General features: G+C 41.2%; 3 protein-coding genes across 3 annotated transcripts; 1 reads left to right on the top strand and 2 right to left on the bottom strand.

Moving 5' to 3' along the window:
- Window positions 1–691: 691 nt before the first annotated feature.
- LOC131463800 (progonadoliberin-1-like) lies at window positions 692–1,158 on the bottom strand. Its single transcript, XM_058635841.1, has 2 exons — window positions 940–1,158; window positions 692–844 (listed from the first exon to the last, which is right to left on the bottom strand). The coding sequence occupies exons 1-2, from the start codon at window positions 1,075–1,077 to the stop codon at window positions 692–694; spliced, it is 291 nt and encodes a 96-aa protein (XP_058491824.1). The 5' UTR covers window positions 1,078–1,158.
- A 972-nt stretch (window positions 1,159–2,130) lies between these two features.
- On the bottom strand, window positions 2,131–9,093 carry kctd9a (potassium channel tetramerization domain containing 9a). The gene is made up of 12 exons (XM_058635084.1): window positions 8,913–9,093; window positions 8,098–8,219; window positions 7,971–8,014; window positions 6,832–6,928; window positions 6,689–6,747; window positions 6,489–6,617; window positions 6,330–6,397; window positions 6,142–6,237; window positions 5,585–5,734; window positions 4,523–4,628; window positions 4,292–4,425; window positions 2,131–3,606 (listed from the first exon to the last, which is right to left on the bottom strand). Exons 1-12 carry the CDS (start codon window positions 8,958–8,960, stop codon window positions 3,490–3,492), a joined length of 1,170 nt encoding a protein of 389 aa, XP_058491067.1. The 5' UTR covers window positions 8,961–9,093; the 3' UTR covers window positions 2,131–3,489.
- Window positions 9,094–9,751: 658 nt separating this feature from the next.
- Window positions 9,752–12,374, top strand: ankrd39 (ankyrin repeat domain 39). Its single transcript, XM_058636431.1, has 4 exons — window positions 9,752–10,018; window positions 10,855–10,958; window positions 11,056–11,259; window positions 11,359–12,374. The coding sequence occupies exons 1-4, from the start codon at window positions 9,919–9,921 to the stop codon at window positions 11,503–11,505; spliced, it is 555 nt and encodes a 184-aa protein (XP_058492414.1). The 5' UTR covers window positions 9,752–9,918; the 3' UTR covers window positions 11,506–12,374.
- Window positions 12,375–21,634: the final 9,260 nt, after the last annotated feature.

Raw genomic sequence — 21,634 nt, 5'->3', positions numbered from 1 at the left:
CTGCAAACACGGGTGTTTCTCCTGCTCCGACACCTTTCATTTTGTTTATCCATCCTTTAATAATCTTATATAATTCAGGGTGTGTGTGTGTGTGTGAGACAAGCCAAGCAAACAGTGAGCTATTACAATACAATATATTGTCGTCATCATGGTGAACAAACACGGCCGAGTACAGTAAATTAAGAATAAATTGCCAGCGTTTGATCCAGGTTTATAAAAAGTGTTAAAGAGATAAAAAAGCGGGAGCGGGAACTAAAGGAACACCGAAAAGGAACCTGCAGATGAAGTGGAGATAACATCTCAGTCTGCGGTTTTCCTCAATAAATCAAACAGTCAAGATAGAAGAACCAGCAGGCACCCATACATACATAAGATCTCAGTGGTTTTTAGTGCCCTCTAGTGGCCGAGCCCTGAACAACTGAGGTTCTTCATCAATGTGAAGAAAAGAGTTCAAAGGAGGGAGATGAGTAAAGGAGATTGTGGATGAATAAAAGAAAGCATGTGAAACAAAAGGATGAAGGGAGGAAATATGGATAAAGGAGAGATAAAGAACATGGAGTAACTTTAGAAGAAAACAACACAAACACCTTTGTCATGCAGATATAATGATTTATTTATCGCAGAATCCCGTGCTCATCATTTCTTATACGTCCTGTGTCCATTTCCTCTGCCCTGGAAGACAACAGCCCGTTCAAGTCTGTGACAGTGATGTATCGGTGATCAAACTTACTGAAAACAAACTTACAAGAAAGCCCTTCATCCTGTAAACGCGGCCAAAAGGTGGCTCCTCTGCACAGCCTGAAACGCCGCAGGGTGAGTCCATGTGAGGAAACGCCACATCGACCTGCCCGAGAGGAGAACAGCACAAGAGAAGTCTACAAAAAAAAAAGAAAGAAAATAAAATGTGTGCAGAGCCAAGAGGGAGCTAAATATACTGACATTGCCCAGTGTCTCTGACAGGCCGTCCACTTCCCTCTTCCCTCCTGGGCTCAGTCCGTACGACCAGTGTTGACAGCAGAGCTGAGGCGCCAGCGTCCCCACGATCAGCAGCCACAGAGCCAGAGATTTTACAGCCATTCTGAGGGGAAAAATCTCAAATAAATGTAGAATTTAGCACATATTTACACTTCTTGAGCTTTATTTACCTTGTGTGGATGAAACAGTGCTTGTTATTTTCTGACCTGTTCTGTCTTCTTTGCTCCTGCACAGTTTCTCAGGGTTTATATGAACCAACGCTGCACTACAGGGGGGGGTCACAAAGTGGGATTAGACCACGCCACACAGAGCTGTTTAAAAGATTACACACATTAAAAAGCACTATAATTACCGCCAAGTGGAAGTTTCAGTCTGGACGATATTTTCCACATTCAAACATGCACCTATTGATTAATATTAATTAGATTTAATGGATAATGCATCAAAACTATCATTTTTTTATCAAAGTTTAGCTTCTTGACAACCTGCAAACCATTTATTTCATATTTGGTGTATAGATTTCTTTAAAAAAAAAAACATTTTCAAAATAAAAGACTGAGCAAAACATACACACCAACAAAATATCGGTCAATGCCACTGTGACCTTCACCTCTGACCCCAAACTTACCGGTTCATTTGTGTGTCTAAAGCAGGGGTGTCAAACGTATGGCCCGCAGACGAGAACCGGCCCACCAGAGGGTCCAATCCGGCCCACGGGATGAATCTATCTATAAATTCCAGGAACGTCATGTCTGATGTTGTTTGGATAAGTGATGCAAAAGATATCGGTAAAAGAAGCGCACATGGGCTCTACTGCAGCCACTCCCCCTCTCACTCACACGGCACTGTGAGTGAGACATGTTTTTTTTGTCCACTGTGATCTGTACGTTGTAATGCACATGTGTAAATGGGTAAATTAAGCACATAATATTCATGTGTTCATAATATTTTAGGATTTGTTGTTGTTTATAGGCTATTATACTATTATTTTCCTGGTTGCATCTGTGTGGTGAGGTCACAGCGACCTTGACCTTTGCCCACCAAATTACAACCAGTTCATCCTTTATGTTCCTGATGTTTTCGGGACAGACTGTCCTCACGTTGAGAATCACAGGTGCCATGAATGATTCATAAAGAGACACGGTAAACAAAGGCTTGTTCTTCATCATGGTAATTTATTTATAACAGTCATTTATGGAAATATACTTCCACGGTTGAGTGCAATCATCATAAATGGGGAGAACAACGTCGCTCACCTCTCTCCCCCAAACAACAAACTAACCTTTACCCCATATTGCATTCAGTGAGATGTATTAAAATAAATAGCTACGGCGCTTCAATCGAGTCGCACACTTAAGGTGACGCGCGCGCGCGCAGAATGATTGCCTTCATCGTTCATTCTCACAAGGCGTAAGAGTACCTCGCTCTTCAACGGCGTCGCGTCGGAGCAGCTTTTGAGCTACAGAGAGAAACTTCTTCAGAAAGGACGAGTGCAGCTCGACGCGGCGAACACATGCAGACGCACACCAAGAGATCCAAGACTCCTGCCCCACTCTTTAAAGTGATTTCTTTTTTTCTGGGAAGCACTGGATTTGATTTACAAGCACCAAGCTTTTTTTTTTTGGTGAAAAAGGTACAACATTGTTATAATTTAACATATATATATTGTGCAAAGAAGATCAAAGCATGATTAAGTGATACATGTTGATATATATATAGAGAGAATGTTTCCAGGTAAACCCACACTGACGACATAAAAAAAAAAGAAATTAAAGCATCGTTTTTCTCGTTATGGGAAGAATATAAACGTAACACCGAGCAGTGCCACAGTTAAATGCATGCAACTGTGGGTGACTCACACGCCGGATAAACAAAAGAGGTAGATTCACCGAGCGTAGAACAGGGACCTTTGTCAGAACCAAAGAACACAATAATTACAAATTAAAAAAAGGAGAAACAACTGCACAGCTGTAAACCACGTATTGCATACCAAGCTGTGTTGACGCATAGTTTTTTTGAGCTTTTAGACTGTGCTGTTGTATGGCTTTGGCTTGCATTGCTTCATCGCAACATATTTGAATCCAGCGACATCACGTTACACACTTCTATACGAGTGTCTCCTTCAATTGACGCTTCAGCAGCATTCAGAGGAGTCCAGTGCTGTGGACTTCACTGCACACACACACACACACACACGACAGGATTCTAAACGATGTGAACTATCACACGAGTGCAGTTTTTTCCGCTTTCGTTTTTTTTGGTGATATACGGCGAGCGGGAAACGTCCCGTCATACAAACTTACATCAGCCACCCTGGATTCATTCTAGTGCAAGATATTTAAAGCTGACAGAACGTCGGTGGAATGCCAGGGGTGTGCATACGAGTACCTGTGCAGCAGACAGGTGAGTGGAGCCTGAGAGAGGCTGACTGGAAGGAAAGAGCATTAAAGAAGCCAGCTGTGGTCACACTGGACACGTGTGTGTGTGGGTGTGTGAGTGGGTGTGTATGAGGAGTTATCTGACGCTCTGTGACATGTGCAGCGGAGTCAGCATCTCTTCAAATATGGCTCCTTTCACATTGGACCCTCTCAGGTTGGCTTCTTGTAGGTCACAGCCGGAGAGGTCACAGTTCTGGATGAAAAGAAAGGAAATAACTATGAACTATATAACGTATAGCACACAGTGGAATCTTGACTTTTAATTCTATCTCTGTCCACGTCCTACATCGAGCTGCAAACTGACCGGTTACCAGGAATTAGGGAAAACTGGGAAAGCTATATACCGCACCTTTAGCTGGATTTAGCTGGAAATTCGACAACAATTTATGGAGTTTAGCAGTAAGTGAGTTTGAAATGGAAAACACAGACAATTTAGAAATGTTTTCTTTCACTTGAGGAGGGTGGAAAAGTTGCGGGTGCAATGGAAACTCTTTTAGCAGCTGTTTAGAAATCACATGAATGAAACGTCTCTCCCTAATTCCACATTGGATATACGGCGGATATACAGCAGGTGAGAGGAGCTCGGTTAAGGCTTTATTACTAAGAAATGGACTGTAGTGATCATATATCAACATCTATTGGTGCTCTTCATTTACGTGACCACGTAGTGTCTCGTTATCCTTCTTTGCTGATATGGATTTTGTCTCACCTCCTGCTTATTTCACATCCATTTTAATGGAAAACTAAATATTATTATCGGACAAAAACCATCTGGCAGAGGGTTTGGGACGTGCCACAGAAAACGAATGATCAGATTTGCAGCTGAGTCAGAGTGGGTGCTTTTAGGGCTAATCCTTTTTACGGCGGCGTTAATTCACCTCCAGATCGGTCCCCGCTAAAGTGGCTCCCCGGAGGTTGCAGTTCTTCAGCTTTGCATTTTTCAGAGTGGCCACACGCAGGTTGATACCGGTCATTTGACTTCCTTCCATGTCAACTCCTTTCAGGTTGGCACCTGGTAACAAAAGCAGGACACTGGAGATGATGACACTGTGAGTAGGAACATAAATACATGACGGTCTTGGATTTGGAATTGAAGGCAGGTCGGTTACCTTCCAGGTTTGCCTTCAGTCCAGATGGATCTTCAAAGTTGCACCCTCTCAGAGAGGCTCCCTCTGCATTGGAGCAGAGCATCTTCACCCCCTGTAAGTTCCCACCCTTCAAGAGACGCATGAAAAGTCAATACTAACTCACGCAGTCGTCCGTCATTCGGTCTCTGTGAACAGCAACAACGTACGTGTGTATTTGCATTTACACGCGATTACACGGGATGTCACGATGACTTGATTTCACAATTAATCGCGATATTAAACGCTGCGGTATGTTATTCGTGACGTTTCCTCAATGCCGTCACAAAAGATTATTGCGGAAGGCCGGAACCATACAGGTAGTTCAGCGCAACTCAAACGGAACGATAACAAAGTTACACAACAGCCGTGCGTTACCGCTTGTGTTGCTTTGTTTTTGTTTCAGAGGAACAAAGCGCATCAAATCAGCCGTGTGGGAGTTTTTCGGCTTAAAAGTAAAGGTAAACGCACAGTAACTGGGTTAAATAGCGTCAATGTTCAACTAACGTAACTTTAAATTGGTAAGAAATTAAATGTTAGCGTGTCATTTGCATTTGTTCGGAGTAAAACGGCATTCACTTAACGTTACACACCATGTGATGTCGGTTTCATTTATTACGAGTCATTGTAATTTAAACATGAAATAAACAAACCAAGGTAATAGACACGTTTTATATCTGGCCACATACAAATAAGATAAATTATCAAAACGATTAAAATAAACTTAAACATTTGGTATAGATGACAAGTCGTACCAAGAAAGTCTATAATCGTGACATCCCTACACACACGTCCATGAAATCTTATCAGAGCCAATCACAATAGTACATAGTGGTCTTGTTTCACACAACTGAGGGGACAGCTCATGCAAAATGGCTGCAAATCAAAAGAAAGAAAGGCCAACAACATAATACACACAAGTTAGAAGGAGGAAATATGAGCTTCCCCAAAGTGGCTTAGGCACTTACTTTCTATCACCTGACACTCACTGTGTGTTTGTGTGTGTCTGCATGAATTATTTACAAAGAAAAGTGTTTCCAGACTCACGTCCAGGTTGGCTCCAGAGAGATCCGCCCGCTCCAGATTGGAGCAGCACAGGTTGGCGTGTGTCAGATTGCAGCGGCTCAGATTAGCCATTTTAAAGTTGATGTAGCGCAGATCGAGTCGGGACAAATCAGCACCACTGAAATTCAGCCCCTAAAAACAGCGACAGGAACAGTGTAAAAATCAAATAAAATAGGTTTACTGCAGCTCCTGGCCTCCCTCTACTCTCCTAGTTTTTTATTTCACCACCCTGTTTCAAAACCCTCCTCTCCTTTTTTTATTATTTAGTGCATTTTCCTTTCATTATTTTTGGGGTTGTATTTTTTAACAGCAGGCTCACATATTGACCAGGGACAACGTCTACACTGAGCTCATTAGTGTTGCAAAGTGCAGGAACGGGAGTTGACGAAGACCTTCACAACACGTAAGTCATTTTAAAATAATTTAAACTTCAACAAATCCAGTGTATCTTGGAGTTTTCTGAAGGACCAATTTATTTTTTTTTCTCTCTGGTTCCCCTTTTGAGACGTTATAACTAACGTAGTGAGGGAAATATTAACCTGACAGCGGAGCTCTGACTTGGTGGGCGTCGCCAGAAGAAACCGAACTAACTCCTTGCGGGAGATGGGCGAGTGGTCTTCCGGAGGCTGTGAGTTCTGTGAACATGCGAGTCAGTCACATCGCGTTGCAGGGATGATGATCACATTATAAATGTAAGACATTTGCCTCCTTCATCACTTCATATTACCTTGATTGCGACCTCCAGCTGCTCAGCAAGCTGCTCAATTCCAAAGAAGCGAGCCTCCTCGAGGACACCTGCAAGACATTTTCAATAATTTGCTCTTTGGATTTGAAAGTCTCTTAAGAGTGATTCTGGGAGACTTGACGCGTTTATTTACAAACCTACCTCTTATATTTATGCCTTCATTGATAATGAGCTGTCCATGCCTCAAGTAGTTGAGAATAGGCTCAAAGTATTCGGGGCTGCGGTCGATTAGGTAAGCCCCATGCGCGTCCTGCCTGTTCCCCCACACATCTGCAGCAAACACAACTCATTCAGTGAAAAAGCTGACATTAAAATAATAATAATCCGCAGCGACACGTTACCTTTGTCTCGAAACATGTGAGCAAGCATACTCTCTGGCTCCTTGCTGACCAATGTGCTCCTAGACATGGTCACATAAAAACATACCATAATCATACACTATGATATGAAATACCAGGGAAAGGTGAATTCAATCCACAGATACCTGGTGGTGGTGAAGAGACGGCCACCGATATTGAGGGTCAGCCAGTCGGTGTGTGCTCCGTGTGGATCAGATCTAACCTTGGTTTCATTTTGAGGATCTGTGACATAAAGAAGAAGAGTTGGTGAAACGATGAGCCCCCACTACAACAATTTAACAGCTTTTAACGGCTGCAACAAGCAATTATTTCTGTCAATTATCTTCTCGATCAATCAAGTACTTGTTTGCGCCGTGAAAGTGTTGAAAAATGTTGATCAGTGATTATCGAACCTAAAAAAAAAAAAAAATCACTCAGATTGAATGATTTCTTTCTTATATGGAGCAAAGAAACCTGGAAAAATGCACATTTACGAAGCTGGAAAACCAGAAAAAACTTAAATCAATTAATTGATTATCAAAATAGTTGATGGTTAGTAGTCTATTTCATCTTAGATATCTGATCTTGCCTGTGACATGTAAATATAGACAGTTGTTTATGTGATTGTGGATGTAGTAAAATGCAAATGAATTGTCCTCCTGGGATCAATAAAGTTGTCTGAATTCAAACTTAATCAACTAATCACATGGAATGCATGTCGGCATGTAGACACGCTGGGGAAGGCCCGCTGACGTTAAAGTCTTTGCATGAGAGTAAGGAATTAAGGTGATTAAAGGGACTTTGAAGTTGACATAGTCGTTGGTCTGAGTATTTTGTGGGATTTTCACACACGGCTATCTCTGGGGTTTCCAGGGTTTAAGAAAATATCCACTTAGCTGTGCTTAGCTCCAAGTAGGAGTGACACACACCATTCCATCATGAGATTGGATCTGACTTCTGCCACCCTCTACTCAATAGCACATAGACGGGCTAGTGAGACTGACTGTACAGATGTGTCTGCTGTCAACATGTTTGTGTGCACCGATGTTTATCAGTGTTAATAATGAGGTGGTTGCTTCAAATGATGTATGAGCACGGATTCATGTAAAGGGTCAAAGGGCGTCAGCTGAGGAGGCGGTCTCTAATGTTTCAGGAGCATCTTTAACCACCTACAAATGTGTTTTTTGTGCATTGGGTGCATTTAAACCTTCACTTAGGATCTTAATGAAGTGCCTTGTGTACTGTGTGCTGTCACTGACAGCGGGTGAGACATGACAGCACTCACCGATAAATGGATCTCCCTCTGACACATACAGGACATCGTCATCTCTGTACAGATAAACATATGAAACACAGGATGAGGTGAAACGCTCGCTATGCGTCAGCAATGTGTTTAATATTTAATATCTTACCTTATAAGAGCAATGTCATCTATAAGACCGCCCTTACCATTGTATAAACATGAGGCTTTTATTCCTAACTTATTGCTGGCTACAGAGAGTAAGTCGGAAAAGGTGCCGTACACTGCTACAACCTACGGAGGAAAAATGTGAAAAGAATATGTGAGGAATTTAAGTCTGAAAACATCCCAACTCCAACTAAAAACTAGCTTTTAACAGAAGAAATCTCATCTGCCTCGACCGGTTGGGGTGAAAGGAAAAATGGACAAGAGGGAGGTGACATCGAGATAGAAAAGAGAGAAGCCAGGAGCAAATATACAACAATTTGATCACGTTATAAGTATAGACAAGACAGTTCTGAGTCTTCACCACACTGCCTAATTCTGCCTATACAGTGCATTATCCTGTGCAGTAGTCATAAAGTTTATAAAGTATTTATTTTCTTACCAAGTCTGTAAACACAATAAACACTACATTTATTTACGCATCTACCTGCAATGTGCAATATTTCTATAGCCTTCACTCACTGTATATAATGTTCATAACGCACATAGACTGTAGTCCTTTTTTTCCTGTTTTACCTTTCTTTAATCCCTTGTTTTGTGTTGTCTGCCTTAACTGTCTTTCCTGGTGAAAAGTAAACTTTAATTATAGCATAATAATAATAATCATAATGGTGATGATGTGAATGATAATGTGTAGACGTTATCATACACAAATGAGTGATAAAGATGTAATAAGGAAACGTCAGTGCGATGGAAAAACGCAGTCATTCAGCGGCCCAGGCAGCCACACGGAGCTGCCTCGTCACAGCCACACTCACTCACCTTGCCATTTTTACAAGTCCCGTTAATAAATAACGTCACTCTTCTCATTCTTTACGCGCTTTGGTTGTAAGTACTTTGTTATAACTGCGTTGAACGCGGCTCCGTCTGTTAGCAGCTGCTCGTCTGCTGAGGGCTAGCTTACTGCATCAGACAACAACGCGAGCCAGGAGACACATTCAGGGGCCAGGGGAGAACATGGGAAAACACAGCTACAAGTGTAAATGTAGACTTCATGAGGTTCTGAAGGTAGGATAAAGCGGTGGAAGTATGCATGAATGAATAAGAGAGAACGTATGCCTATCTCTGAACCCTTTGCTGCTGTAATAGTGTGAATGTAATCTCCCCACTGTCTAATTAATAGATCCAGGATGTTATTTTTATTTTCAGAAAAGGAAAAGGACAAAGCCTATTGTTGTACTTTGTTTGCAATCATTCTTTAAATAGGATTCTTATATGTCCCTCCTCTCTCTCAGTTCAGTCATTTTAAATGCCCCTTTGTGCCACTTTGTGCTTGTGTTATCTCTGTAAACGCATATTGAATTACCACTTTGTATGATAATATGCTATATCTTGCCTTGTTTTGTATTGAAAGTATACTTACAACCTTAGAGCGATTCAACTGCTGTCATTTATTGTTCTCTGAAAATGTTTTATTTTCATGAAAACTGAATAAAGAGAGAGAAATAAGTGTATATTCGCATAATTAGACTGTTATTAGTTACCAGTGAGCCGTACATGTGAGGAAGCACCTGAAGGTTGCATTCCATATGCGTGTTTTAAGTGCTTCGCCTGTTGGTGGCGGTATTGCACAGTTGGGCTGCTGTTGCGGCAGAAGACAGAAGAAGAAAGACGGAAGTGTGTGTCAAACAGCGGCATGTTGTTGAGGAGAATGTGAACTTCTCTCATCTTCCCGTTGTATAAACTTTCTGCCATGACGTTTTTCTTCAGAAGAACAAAGTTTCACATGTGATTAAGTCATTTCTCTTCCAGTCTGTGGCTTTTATTCATGGAAATGGCGTCTGACAGACATCACTGCGCGTGTTGCTCGCACCCAGCCTCCTCTCCCAGTGTTTACCAGACGATACATGAAATGGATTTTGAACGAGGTTTGCATTGCAGTTATATAACAACCCATAAATGCACGTTTATTTTAGATTGAATTATTCAAAGTACAGTATTATTTACTTCTCAGAAAGACTCAGTGCTTCAATGTGTGTAAATACACCTAAGGAAGTGGCACCCGGTGTGGTGTTTTGCTGCTTCAAGGTTTGACATGTCCTTAAAAACTGGACATATACAGAAAACACAATTTAGATTAGCTTAAAAGTATATTAGTGTCTCAGAATGGCCCTGCCAAAGCCCTGTAGCAAGAAACTGCTGTTCATAGATGGTTTCCATCCAATCTGACTGAGCTTGAACTATTTTGCATTAAGAAAAATAGTTCTTAATGTCAGTCTGTAGATTAGCGCTGCAACTAACGATTATTTTCAAGATCGATGAATCTATTGAGTTTTTCCTCTATTAATCGAGTTCGGTTCATAAAATGTCAGAAAATATTGATCAGTGTGGATGTTCTCAAATGTCTTGTTTTGTCCACAAACCAAAATGATTCCGTTTGAATGATTTCTTTGTTTTTATGGAGCAAAGAAACCACAAAATACTCAAATTTAAGAAGCTGAAACAATCAGATATCATGATTGTTTCAGACTGATCAGTCTATTATCGAAATAGTTGACGATTAATTTAGTAATCGATTAATAATAGATTATATGAGTAATTATTTCAGCCCTACTCTAGATGTGTAAAGACATAGCCCAAAAGACTGTAATAGCTGTAATAAATCTAAATTATACATTATTTTGTGTTGGTATTGTTCATAAAATACTGTAGAGATGGTTGTGTGCGATCACCACTTTCTGAAATCCCATTTAAATCTGTGCAGGTATCTGGTCTGCTGCAGTGGATGGAAACTTGGACAGGGTTGTGTCAATAGTCCAGAAGGGCACAGACCCAAACCTGAGAGACTCATCTGGATACACAGCCCTGGTGTGTTTGCTGGGAAAATGCCTGTCTATAAATGTCACAACATCCACTGTGTTTAATTATGTAACTTGAGGCTTATTTTTTGTGCGTTTCTTCTCAGCACTATGCAAGTCGAAGCGGTCATTTCGCTGTATGCAAATTCATACTTGAGAGCGGAGGCTGTGCGTCTCCCCAGACACCAGGTGGTGCCACACCTCTGCACAGATCGGCTTACTGCGGCCACCTGGACGTGGTTGGACTCCTCCTGCGACACCAGGCAGATCCGACGGTTTGCGACGACGACGGCGCGTCCCCTTTACACAAGGTACAGAAGTGGCAGCACTAACAGTCTTTGCAGAGAGATGTGTTAACGACCATGTGAACTGTGTTTCCCCACGTGTCGCTCTGTTAACTGCCTGCGCAGGCTGCGGAACGGGGTCACGAGGAGGTGTGTCGGCTGCTTCTTGAACACTGTCCAGCACTTTGCAGCCAGATGAACAAGAGGCTCCAGCTCCCCCACCAGCTGGCGCAACAGGGAGCTCTGCAGGAGCTCTTAAAAGCACCGCGGTGACGACGACGACGACCACGCTGAGTCTGGAACATGCCGTGATGTGAAGATCAAATGACGTGAATTTAAAACATGCCATTTGATGGCCACATAGGTCACGGTGACCTGGATGGGGACTGGATTCAAACACATTTTCCTCCATTAAACATCAGCATTGAGCCACTGAATGAAAGGTAATGATGTTGCGTAGCCCGCAACCGCGAACATCACTCTGTTTCTGAATATTTGATCGTTTGATTTTCCTATGCTCGGCATTCATTTCAAATAACATTATTTATTACACGTTTCCCTTTTATTTCAAAGGAATAAACTAATAATGAAGTTTCATTTGAAGACGGTGCTTTAATGTTTCTTTCAGAGACTCGCTGCCTCATTTAACACGTTGGATGTTATTTGTAGTGCTTTGCAGCTGCACTGATTTAGCACATGTCAGAACAGACCAGGTTTACATGTTAGCTACAGACAGACAGACAGACAGGAACAAGATAATGATTTGATTTTAATGGCTTTTATGAATTATTTACAAAAAGTGAAATATGTTGAGTCGACAGCATCCTGTATTCACCAGAAAATCTCCCCTGCCTGGCGGTAATAGGATTTTCACATCTCTGACAGCAGGGGGCGCCATTGTCTCATGAGCAGCACGTGTTTTTCTGGCACACAGCATATGATGTTACTGGCAGCTCATAATGGTGACCTCATTGGATCCTGTCACTCAACTCATTTTTTATTTTAGAAAACATAAGTAAGTGTTAGCAGGGAAGAAAAAGAAAAGTGCCCGTGTCAGCTAATGGAAAAATCATGGACTATTGTGGATTATTTGTATAATTGAAGCGATCGTTAATAAAAAAAAAACACATTTCCTTCCTCTTTTTCTTGAGCTGCTAACTTTTCCGTGTGATTCGGAGCATTAATGAATTCCTTGTGCTCTTAAGGAACGTCTACAAACAGAAGTGCAGGCAACAAGTCTCCACGACTCGCTCTGTTCTAGATTTATGTGTCTGTGTGAGTGTTGTAACAAAGAATCGAGTCCCTCTGCTTCTCGTGCGAGGCCTGATGGAAAGTAGGATGATGCTTTTTTGTATTTTTAGAGAGTTAATGACCAGAAACCTGAAACTTTCCAACAACTCATATTCAATTTTGTCTTACCACACTTTTTGTCATGGTGACCTACTATTTGAAAGTTCGCATGAGGATAAGCAGTTACTAGCTTTTTGTGAATGCCAGGTCATCAACAGCAGAGCTCATTGTGTGAGTGCAAAGAGAAGGAAGGATGTTGATATTTCCATATCTACCGAAACAGATGGGGACACTTTCAACTGCTTTCTCCCATAATCATTTATTCAAAGCGTGCTCAATAAGGAACACATGCACATACAAGAGGCGGACATCTTTCCCTCTCCAGTCCTCCACAGATGTGCAGAACACAAGTCCCTGTGCCTCGCTTCTCCCGCCGCCCCACAGGCCGCACAAGTACGAGCCCGCGACACAAAGCCCCCGACTGCAGTCTGAGTAACTTTCATTGGGTCCGCTGGTGGGTGGTGTTTCCAAACTACCTTCAAAACCACATCCAGCGCCATGACTGGAGGGGTGCCAGGCCACATCTGGAGCTCATTGCAGCTGACGCCACACAGCACAAAGAGATGGGGTGTCGGGGTGGTTGGGGGGGGTATTTTAGCTCCGAGAACTAAGCCAAGAGAGCTGTTTACGCTCACTGACAAGTTCCTCCTTCCACACAGCTGAGTTGCTATTTCCAGGATCAGTCGACTTGAGTGCGACATGTCAGTAAACGGCCGTGTTTAAGCCTCTTTTCTATCTAAATGGCACGGCACACAAAGGCACGTTACGCTGATTGAATTAAACCAGTAATTTTGTAACAGCACCCTGACTATCACACCCACCCGCCCACACCAGCCTCTCATTGTTCCTTTGCCAGGTTTTATGTAACATAATCAAAGGTGATGTCTTAGATTTGCAAGCAGCGAGCAAGGTAATGAAAACCCTCTGCGTCGCTCAGTAAAACCGGAGGAATGTTCGAGGGCCTCATTCTCCTTCTTTTTTTTTTTTTGATAATTTTTCATGAGCTGGTTTGAATTTGAGAGCCGCTCTGCTCCGTTATGTGGAAACAATCAGAGAGTGGCCGGCGTTGCGTGAAAACGAGCAGCTGTGTCACGGAAAGGAGAAGACAAACATTTTTCCCCCTTCCATTTTTAAAAAGTTACTCGACAACTGTGCGACCTCACTCCATTTTGTCAGCACAAAATGTTGCTGTGAGTGACATCGAAGGGGGACAGAGTGTGGTTTTTTTGTGCCTGGAGTTCCTGGGAGCTCTCACGTAATGTGAGAACTCAGGGAGGACTCCACAGGACGACGAATTTGGATTACAGCTCTGTTTAGTGAGATTTATTTGGAAAGCAATGAAACTTCCTGGCCCTGGAACCCACTTCCACCATAATGAGCCCAAGTTAAACCAGGACTGGATGTTATTTTCCTCAGAAATAGAAGGTGGTCTGTGTAACAACATGCTTGTGTGGAGGATGTGTAGCCTGTGCTTGGGATTTTATTTTAAACAGCACCTTAACCAGAGTGTAAATGATGAACAAAAACAAATATCTTTATTGCTCCACACAGAGAACATGGTTTAAGCTTGTTCTATTGTTCCAAAAAGGGTCACATGGTCCTTATCTGTCCTCTGTGCAGGGCCTGAGCCGTCCCAGTTATTCAAGGGTAATCAGGTAAATGGCTGGCAAGTGGGCAGCCATTTAAAAAGTGCAGTAGCAGACTCTAGCTCCGCCCTGCACTGTCTCATCTGCTGTCGGGAGGCAGGGGTGTCGGTGGTGGGTGAGGTGTGTGTAATCAAATCTATGGGAGCCGCTCCTCAGAGATGCTCCATAATCCAATTTAGGTCCACTTCCACTTCAAAACAGCACATTGTCTGCAGGTCAGTGTGTGACGAGAGCCACGAGTACAGGGCACGACTGTTGGAAATGTTCAGCCAAACACGTACAGGACCATCATTTTGTTGTTTGTGTAGTTTTTTGAGCGTACACATTATACACTGTAAAAAATATCCATAGATTTTACAGGGAAAAACTGTCAAACCATGACAGAAAAAGACTTAAAATGAGTTTATTACAGTTTTTGTTACAGTGAAATACCGTAAATATATATATGTAGTTGCCGAAACAAACATTTTTTTTTATTATTTTCCTGTAAAAATTACATTAATCTATTGTTAAATAACTGTGCCGTATTAATTACGGAAATATCCCAAACCTGTATCTTTTGCGGGTTTTTTTTGTAAAAAATACATTTTCTTACTGTTAAACTTATTTTTTACCAAACCATTGTGTTAATTACGTAAAAATACCATTCTTCAAACTTCTGGCAACCACAGCTGCCAGTTTTATCGTAAAAACCAAGTGTTTTTTTTTTTTTACAGAATAAAGTAGAATTTTATGTTAATAAATGCTGTTTTATTTCATGGAGAAATCCTTTACTTATCCTTAACTAACTTTTACTTTCAATTAAAAACAATGTTATTTATATGATAGAATGTGGAAAAACCTACCTTTACGGTAAAAACAGCAGTACTATATCCTTTTACCGTAACGTAAGAAAAAGTTCTACCCTATTTATTACGGGAGAATTCTGGCAGGTTTTTTTTACAGTAAAAACAACAGTTGTTTTTTTTACAGTGTAAATGGGAAGGAAGTAATCTCAATTTAGGTTTGTCTAGCCGTGCTTGGACTAAAAATGCACTTCTGGAAAATGTCTAAATGTTGCTACCTGTGACCCGACTCGTCGTGAAAACGTTTCTCCAGGAAATTGTGCTCCCGCAGATGGGCTCTTTTTGTATGTGTGTGTGTTATTTTGAGTATGTTCAGAGGGGAGAGTTTATTGTTCCAGATGTTTTTGTCAGACCCTGTGGTGGATTGTTAAGTTTCTTTTTTTTTATTGATTATGGAGATGTAATCTTCTCAAAAGCATGACCAGGAAAAACAAAGCATAAGCTGTACCATATGAGTCAGTGGACAATCATGGATGCCGGCGTGATCATATATCTCCATCCCATCACGCTGCAGTGTTGTTATAAATCAGCTTATTATGCGTCATCTGCCAAATCTGCAAAGGAACTCTCAGATCTACTGTACGCTGAAGTTCAGTGCGGCTGGAGCTTTTGTTCACATGCATACGTCTTCCAACATATCGACGTGTAATTTGCATTTCTCTTTTCCCGGCTGCTGTTGCTTTGATTTCCTTGAAAACCACTTTGTTGACTGGAACTGGTTTCTGATGCCCCTGAACCCTGATCCTGTTAAATAAAGGAATAGTTCAGGGTTTTGTTTTTTGTGTTCTCTGAGATCAGACTGCGCCATCCTTTTCGTCAGATAAGGTGATTTCATATATATATATATGAAGGACGACACGATGGTACCTGAGCCCACCAATCATCCCGATGGATGTAATGACGTTAGAAGGACGAGGGGCTGGACCCTGGGCTCGATGACGCACATAAAGATGACAAACAGTGGCGTTTGTTACATGCTGGGGTGAATTCAGAGGAAAAATAAAACACGGAATCTCACAGCAACAGCGAGGTTGTGAGTCTCCCTAAAAATGTGCCACTTTATCGTGCCGTACAGAATATGGAAGTTTGAGCAGCTTTGTAACACTTCCTGCAATTTGTAATTTTACTTTTACTGAAGTGTGTGTTTTTTTTGGGCTACATTTTAAATCACATATGTTACTGAGTAAAAATGTTAAAAAATGTTATGTGTTTACATATTTTTTTTTGTCAGCACTGTCATTTGTAAAGGTTCGCCTTTAATTAAGAACAACTCATGAGAGATTTGTCCTTACTACACAAGAAACCTTGTTAAAAAAATAAAAGTTTATTTAAATAACACCTTTATAAAGGTGTTTATAAAATTTAAACAAGCTACTTTATCTTGAGTACAATTTGAGACCAGTACTTTTACTTCAACTTAAGGTATTTTTACTTCCACCTCTGGGTAATGGCCACACTGACAGCCGGAAGACGAATGCGTGTCCTGACATTGCTTAAGAAATGATTCATCGCTGCCTAAAAGGATGCAGACAAAGTCGAAATGAACATGTTCACTCAGGTCTTCCATGAATGCAAGTCTGAGCTGATTAAAAGCCTGCGTGCATAGCAGAGTAATCTCACCTGGGATTGAATGCTAATTCAACCCTTTTTCTCTCGTCAAATCCCCTTTTAAACCTGGGATTTTTGACCAGTGACAATGTGCGAGTACCTCACTTTTTTGACCCCCCCCCCTCGGAATATCCCTTTAAAATGCACTTGCTCTGCTGTTTTTGATGATGAGGTAACATCACAAATGGAGTCCATTTCCCCATCAGGATGCTTTTGTAACACTTAATCACAGGTGTTCACAGCTGCAGGGGCAACACTCCCATTCAGCGCTAACGTCCAGGGAACGTAAGCACTGCACGCCGCACGAGTAATTGAGCAACATGGTTACATTGATGAATTAAGACTCATATGGAGACACGCAGCCCCTCTGTCAGTGAGTGCCCAGCACACACTGGCCCATTCATATGCGCATTCCTGTCTCTCCACTTGCAGCTCAGCAGGTTCCTCCTGGCCACTCAGTCAGGGCAGCGGCTGACGCACACAAAGGGTCTTCAATCTACCTAAGACAACAGGCAGCATAAAGGCCCGGAAAGCCACAATTGCGTTATGTCAAAGAGTAGGATGGAGGAGGGGGTGGGGGGTGGGGGGTGAGCAGAGCTTGGAGGCCCCCAGTGTAGAAGGGCTCTGCTGATGGATGGATGGACGAGGGCAGGACGAGGGCAGGACGCAGTGGAACTTAAGGCCTGTCTGTGGTTTCTGTGCATAAAGGGTGATATTTGTACTCGCAAAGTAAAACTGGAATGCAAACACATATGCCGGGGACAAATAAAACACCCATTTTAGGGCAATGATGAGCTGAGAGGGAAATCATCATGCAAAGCATTCCGGTGGGGGGGGGGGAGAGATATTGTTCACTGTGAGGATTGCATGACTCGGGGTTAGTTCTCATGCAGATCAGTGGCTTTGGTTTGCCTTTGGTTTGCTTTTGCATAAGGTATTCCTGGCTTTAACAGTGTCCGGCCGGCACATTTCCTTACGCTGAAAAGGAAGTGTGGAGTGATGCCCCACCTCATCTGTGTGTAGGCTGAGCTTTTGTCAGCGGATGTCTATGGTTCAACTGACTTTAAAACCCACACAGTCCTGTTGTATATATACATATATATATGTATATATATATATATATATATATATATATATATATATATATATATATATATATACATATACATATATATACATATATATATATACATATACATATATATGTATATTTATATATATATATATATATATATATGTATATATGTATATATACATATATATATATATATATGTACACCCTGTGGATAATTTAAGCGTTTCTTCACAGTTGATAAATAACTGCACAGTGTAATTATTAATAAATCTCATACTTATTTAAAGCCGTCATTTTATAGCCTTTCGGTGAGCCCTGTTGTTAAGCTAAACTATATCATTGTTGAGCTACCATGGTATGTACACATCGCTGGGCCAGGTTAATGATTAACGATGAGGTTTTTTCTTTTTTCTTTTCCTTAAATTAGCCCCAGATTATACAAGCCTTTATTGTCTCATGTGTGCTAGTGAACTAGAAATATAGACTGTATGTCTCCCCAGTGCTGCCATAAACAACCAAAGGCCATCTTTTATTGGTCTGCAATTTTGTCTCATCTGTTTTGCATGAAGTTTACCACCTTAAGCTCTCTCCCCCAACTCCGAGATATACCACTCATCCCGTATCAGCTTAAACATCAATAGGCAACCAGATGAATAAACAATTACCATGTGTAAGGGATTCTGCCGCGGCTTTTCATGTGGAGAACTTTATTTCAGATATCATTTACAGCTCGATGCACATCTCGAGGGAACACTTTATCAGAGGCACAAAAAGAAAAAGTCTATAAAACGCTGCCGTTGCATCAAAGATCTCCTCCGTCCCAGTCGCTGCTGTGGATTTCGTAAGATGTGGCTGATGCACATTTGACTCTCACTATTCGTCACCCTCATAAACGTGTTTGTTTTTGTCTCTGGTATGTATACACGCTTGTCAGATTTACACAGACTGTGCTTCGTATAGTTAAAAGTTGTCTTTGAAACTGTGAGTTGAGAGAGTGTTAGACAACAAAAAAGACAACGTAGAATTTAAGAAAAAGATATGTGTTTTTATCTAATGCAACTTTTCTGTCCCTATGTAGTTATTTCAGGTGGATAAGTCATTTGTTTGTGTTCTAAATTGAGTCACATTTGGTGTCAGGTAGACAAAATTACTCAAATTTGACATCACAATGACCTCTGCTTATCCACACTTCTAAAAGCACTTTCATAGAGGTCATGACACAAATGTGAACCACAGGGACCGAGTGATCGAGAACACTGAACTATTGTACGGCCTGCCAGAAATTATTATTAGAAAAAGAAGAACTCAACAATGAACACTCACTAGGGAACGGGATTGCGTTCGATCACGTTGCATCATGGATGTGTCGGCCATGTTGGGGGCTATCGGAGTTGTTGTTTACGTTGCTGCAGCTTGGACGTGCGCTCTAACCCTAACCCCAACAGTATTTTACTCTTACTATATTGTTAACAAAATTTTCTCAGCCCTGTGTAAATACGGTGAAACGTTGCTGTGCTACGTGGCTAACGGACTGAGTTTTGCATCGTTCAATGGAGCTAAATGCCTTCATATCTTTTAATCATAATCTTATTTCTTTAATGTTTATCTTCACGCCTCACGTCTGGACTCGTCTGCTGCCTTCACACCGACCCTCATCTAAGCAAAACACACATGCTACTAGGTTTAGCTCCACGTATTTGAGTCCGAATGACGATGTTCTCAGCTGTAAGTAAACTAAAGGTACATTAAGAGGCTAAAGATTTGTAATTTTTAAACGGATCTGATGTTGCGTACGCACAAACACCACAAATAAGGCACGCAAAGATGTTTTTAAGCATGATAAACAGTCTAAGTGACTGTGTACGTTCACCCCCGACACCGCTAGCCCCAAACATGGATGGCATATCCCACAATGCAATGCGGTTTCCAAACCCTGTATGTTGTTTGTGTGTTTTTCAAATAATAATAATAATGATAATAACACATTGTAAAAACAATACACTATTGGGTGTTTTGTCTAACCCTTCAGTCCAGCTGAGAGATTTACCGTAAAAACACTGCGGTTTCCAGTCTTACTGCTAAGCTAGCTAGTTGTTCATTTTAGCTTCATAGCTAGCTATGACAACAAATGCATTTAACTTCCTGTAAAGGAGTAGACCACACACTAAGCGACATTTTTGGATGGTTTAATGAAAAGATATGATGGTTTTTATTGTTTTATCATTTTTGTGAATCAAAACCAAACAATGCACCAAGACTGAAGCGTGTTGTGCTCGTTACAGCCAATGTGGCCTCGACTGTGCGACAGATGTTCGTCTTAATTTCAGATTGCCGGATCTTTTTTTTTTCAGACTCCACAAATGCTAAAGTCAGACTAACGGCATCAGGTGACGCCTGGAGGCCATTTATCAGACTTCACACAGCTTTCTCTGGAACCACTAAAGTCTCGATCCAACTCTTTTCACATATCAGTTGATCAACACCTGTGTGCAGACAAAACGCGTAAAACCAGCAGCGTTCTCCTTAGAGAAGAAATATTGAAACTAAACAGAGATTTGTAAAATTAAAAAGCATCTAAAACTGAGTCAAATATAGACTATTATGACATTACCACGGGATCCTTGTGTGTTTGCTGATTGGAGCTTGGTTTGTTATTCCCCTAATACATTAATGTTATAATGTAAGAGCAATAAGATAAAGGTGCAGCATCAACAAAAGCAAGTATGTCTTCTTGTGATGCCCCGTTGTTGGAGGTAAAGCAAATAAGAGCGATCACCTCATTCTGTGAACGTCTATAACATCACACGAGGTTAACGTTCTGTGGAGGATGAAAGGCCAACACATGTTGAAACAGATCTGTCCTTTTGTTTCCCTTTTTCTTTAATCTAACTACCAAGCTGGCCTTCATGTGTCTGTGCAGCTTCAGTCATCAGTCATCTGTCAATTGTGACATGAAATCAAAGAGCCACATGAGCTGCTCAGATATGAGCGATGTGTTTGAGGACACAGCGCTAAACGTGTGTTTGTGCTGAGTTGGCGAACACATTTGAATTTCTGACGCTCTTTGAAATGCAGCCAACGCATATGATCTTTACGCACCAGCAGGTCAGGGGCACAATGAAGCTCAGTACTGTACGTCCATGAAAGTGCTTGTTTACTGTTGGTGAATTAGTGTAACTCTGTACATAAAAGACACAATATCTGCTCATTCAGTTGGTGAATATTTTAAAGTTTTCTTTTAAAGTATAATTGGTATTTTTAGGCCAATTATTTGAAATACAATGTCTTTTTTCCATATATTATCAGTCCAGGTTCACACCTATTTCTCACAGTGTTTTGTTGTAATCTGAGGTTATGTAACTTAAATGGTTACATGTTTCTAATTGTTTATGTCTCGGTGTTTACTAAAGTTTCCAACCCCACACTGAGGAGAGTTGGTCGGTCAGCCAGGGGAGCCAGGTCTCCTCAGTCTGACCAAACCTGCGTCATGTTGCAAAGTAAAAGCCCGAATATTATAAGAATTCCTGTGATTTGTCCTTCAAAATAAAAGCTTCAATTAAGTCACATGGGGAAAGAAACCTTGTTTAGTATTGGATCATGTAATGGACACTAAGTGCTTTTCTATAGAGCTAAATTTAGTAACTGACAACTAAAGAAGTTTGAAAACACACACATTTATTCCAGTTTAAGCCCTTGTAAAGTAAGACATTAACAAAGAAGAATAAGAATATGAAACAAAATAGACATCGTTCTGAAAAAAATGCTACTCGAATCTGAGTACAGAGCAGATTAATCAGTCATTCATTATTCATTATTCATATAGTACATTCACCACTGTGTGCAATATTGTGTAATTACTTGTTTTAATTACTCTCCTG

This window comes from Solea solea, chromosome 8 (assembly GCF_958295425.1).
Source record: "Solea solea chromosome 8, fSolSol10.1, whole genome shotgun sequence".
Taxonomy (NCBI): domain Eukaryota; kingdom Metazoa; phylum Chordata; class Actinopteri; order Pleuronectiformes; family Soleidae; genus Solea; species Solea solea.
This window is presented reverse-complemented; position numbering and strand designations above follow the sequence as displayed.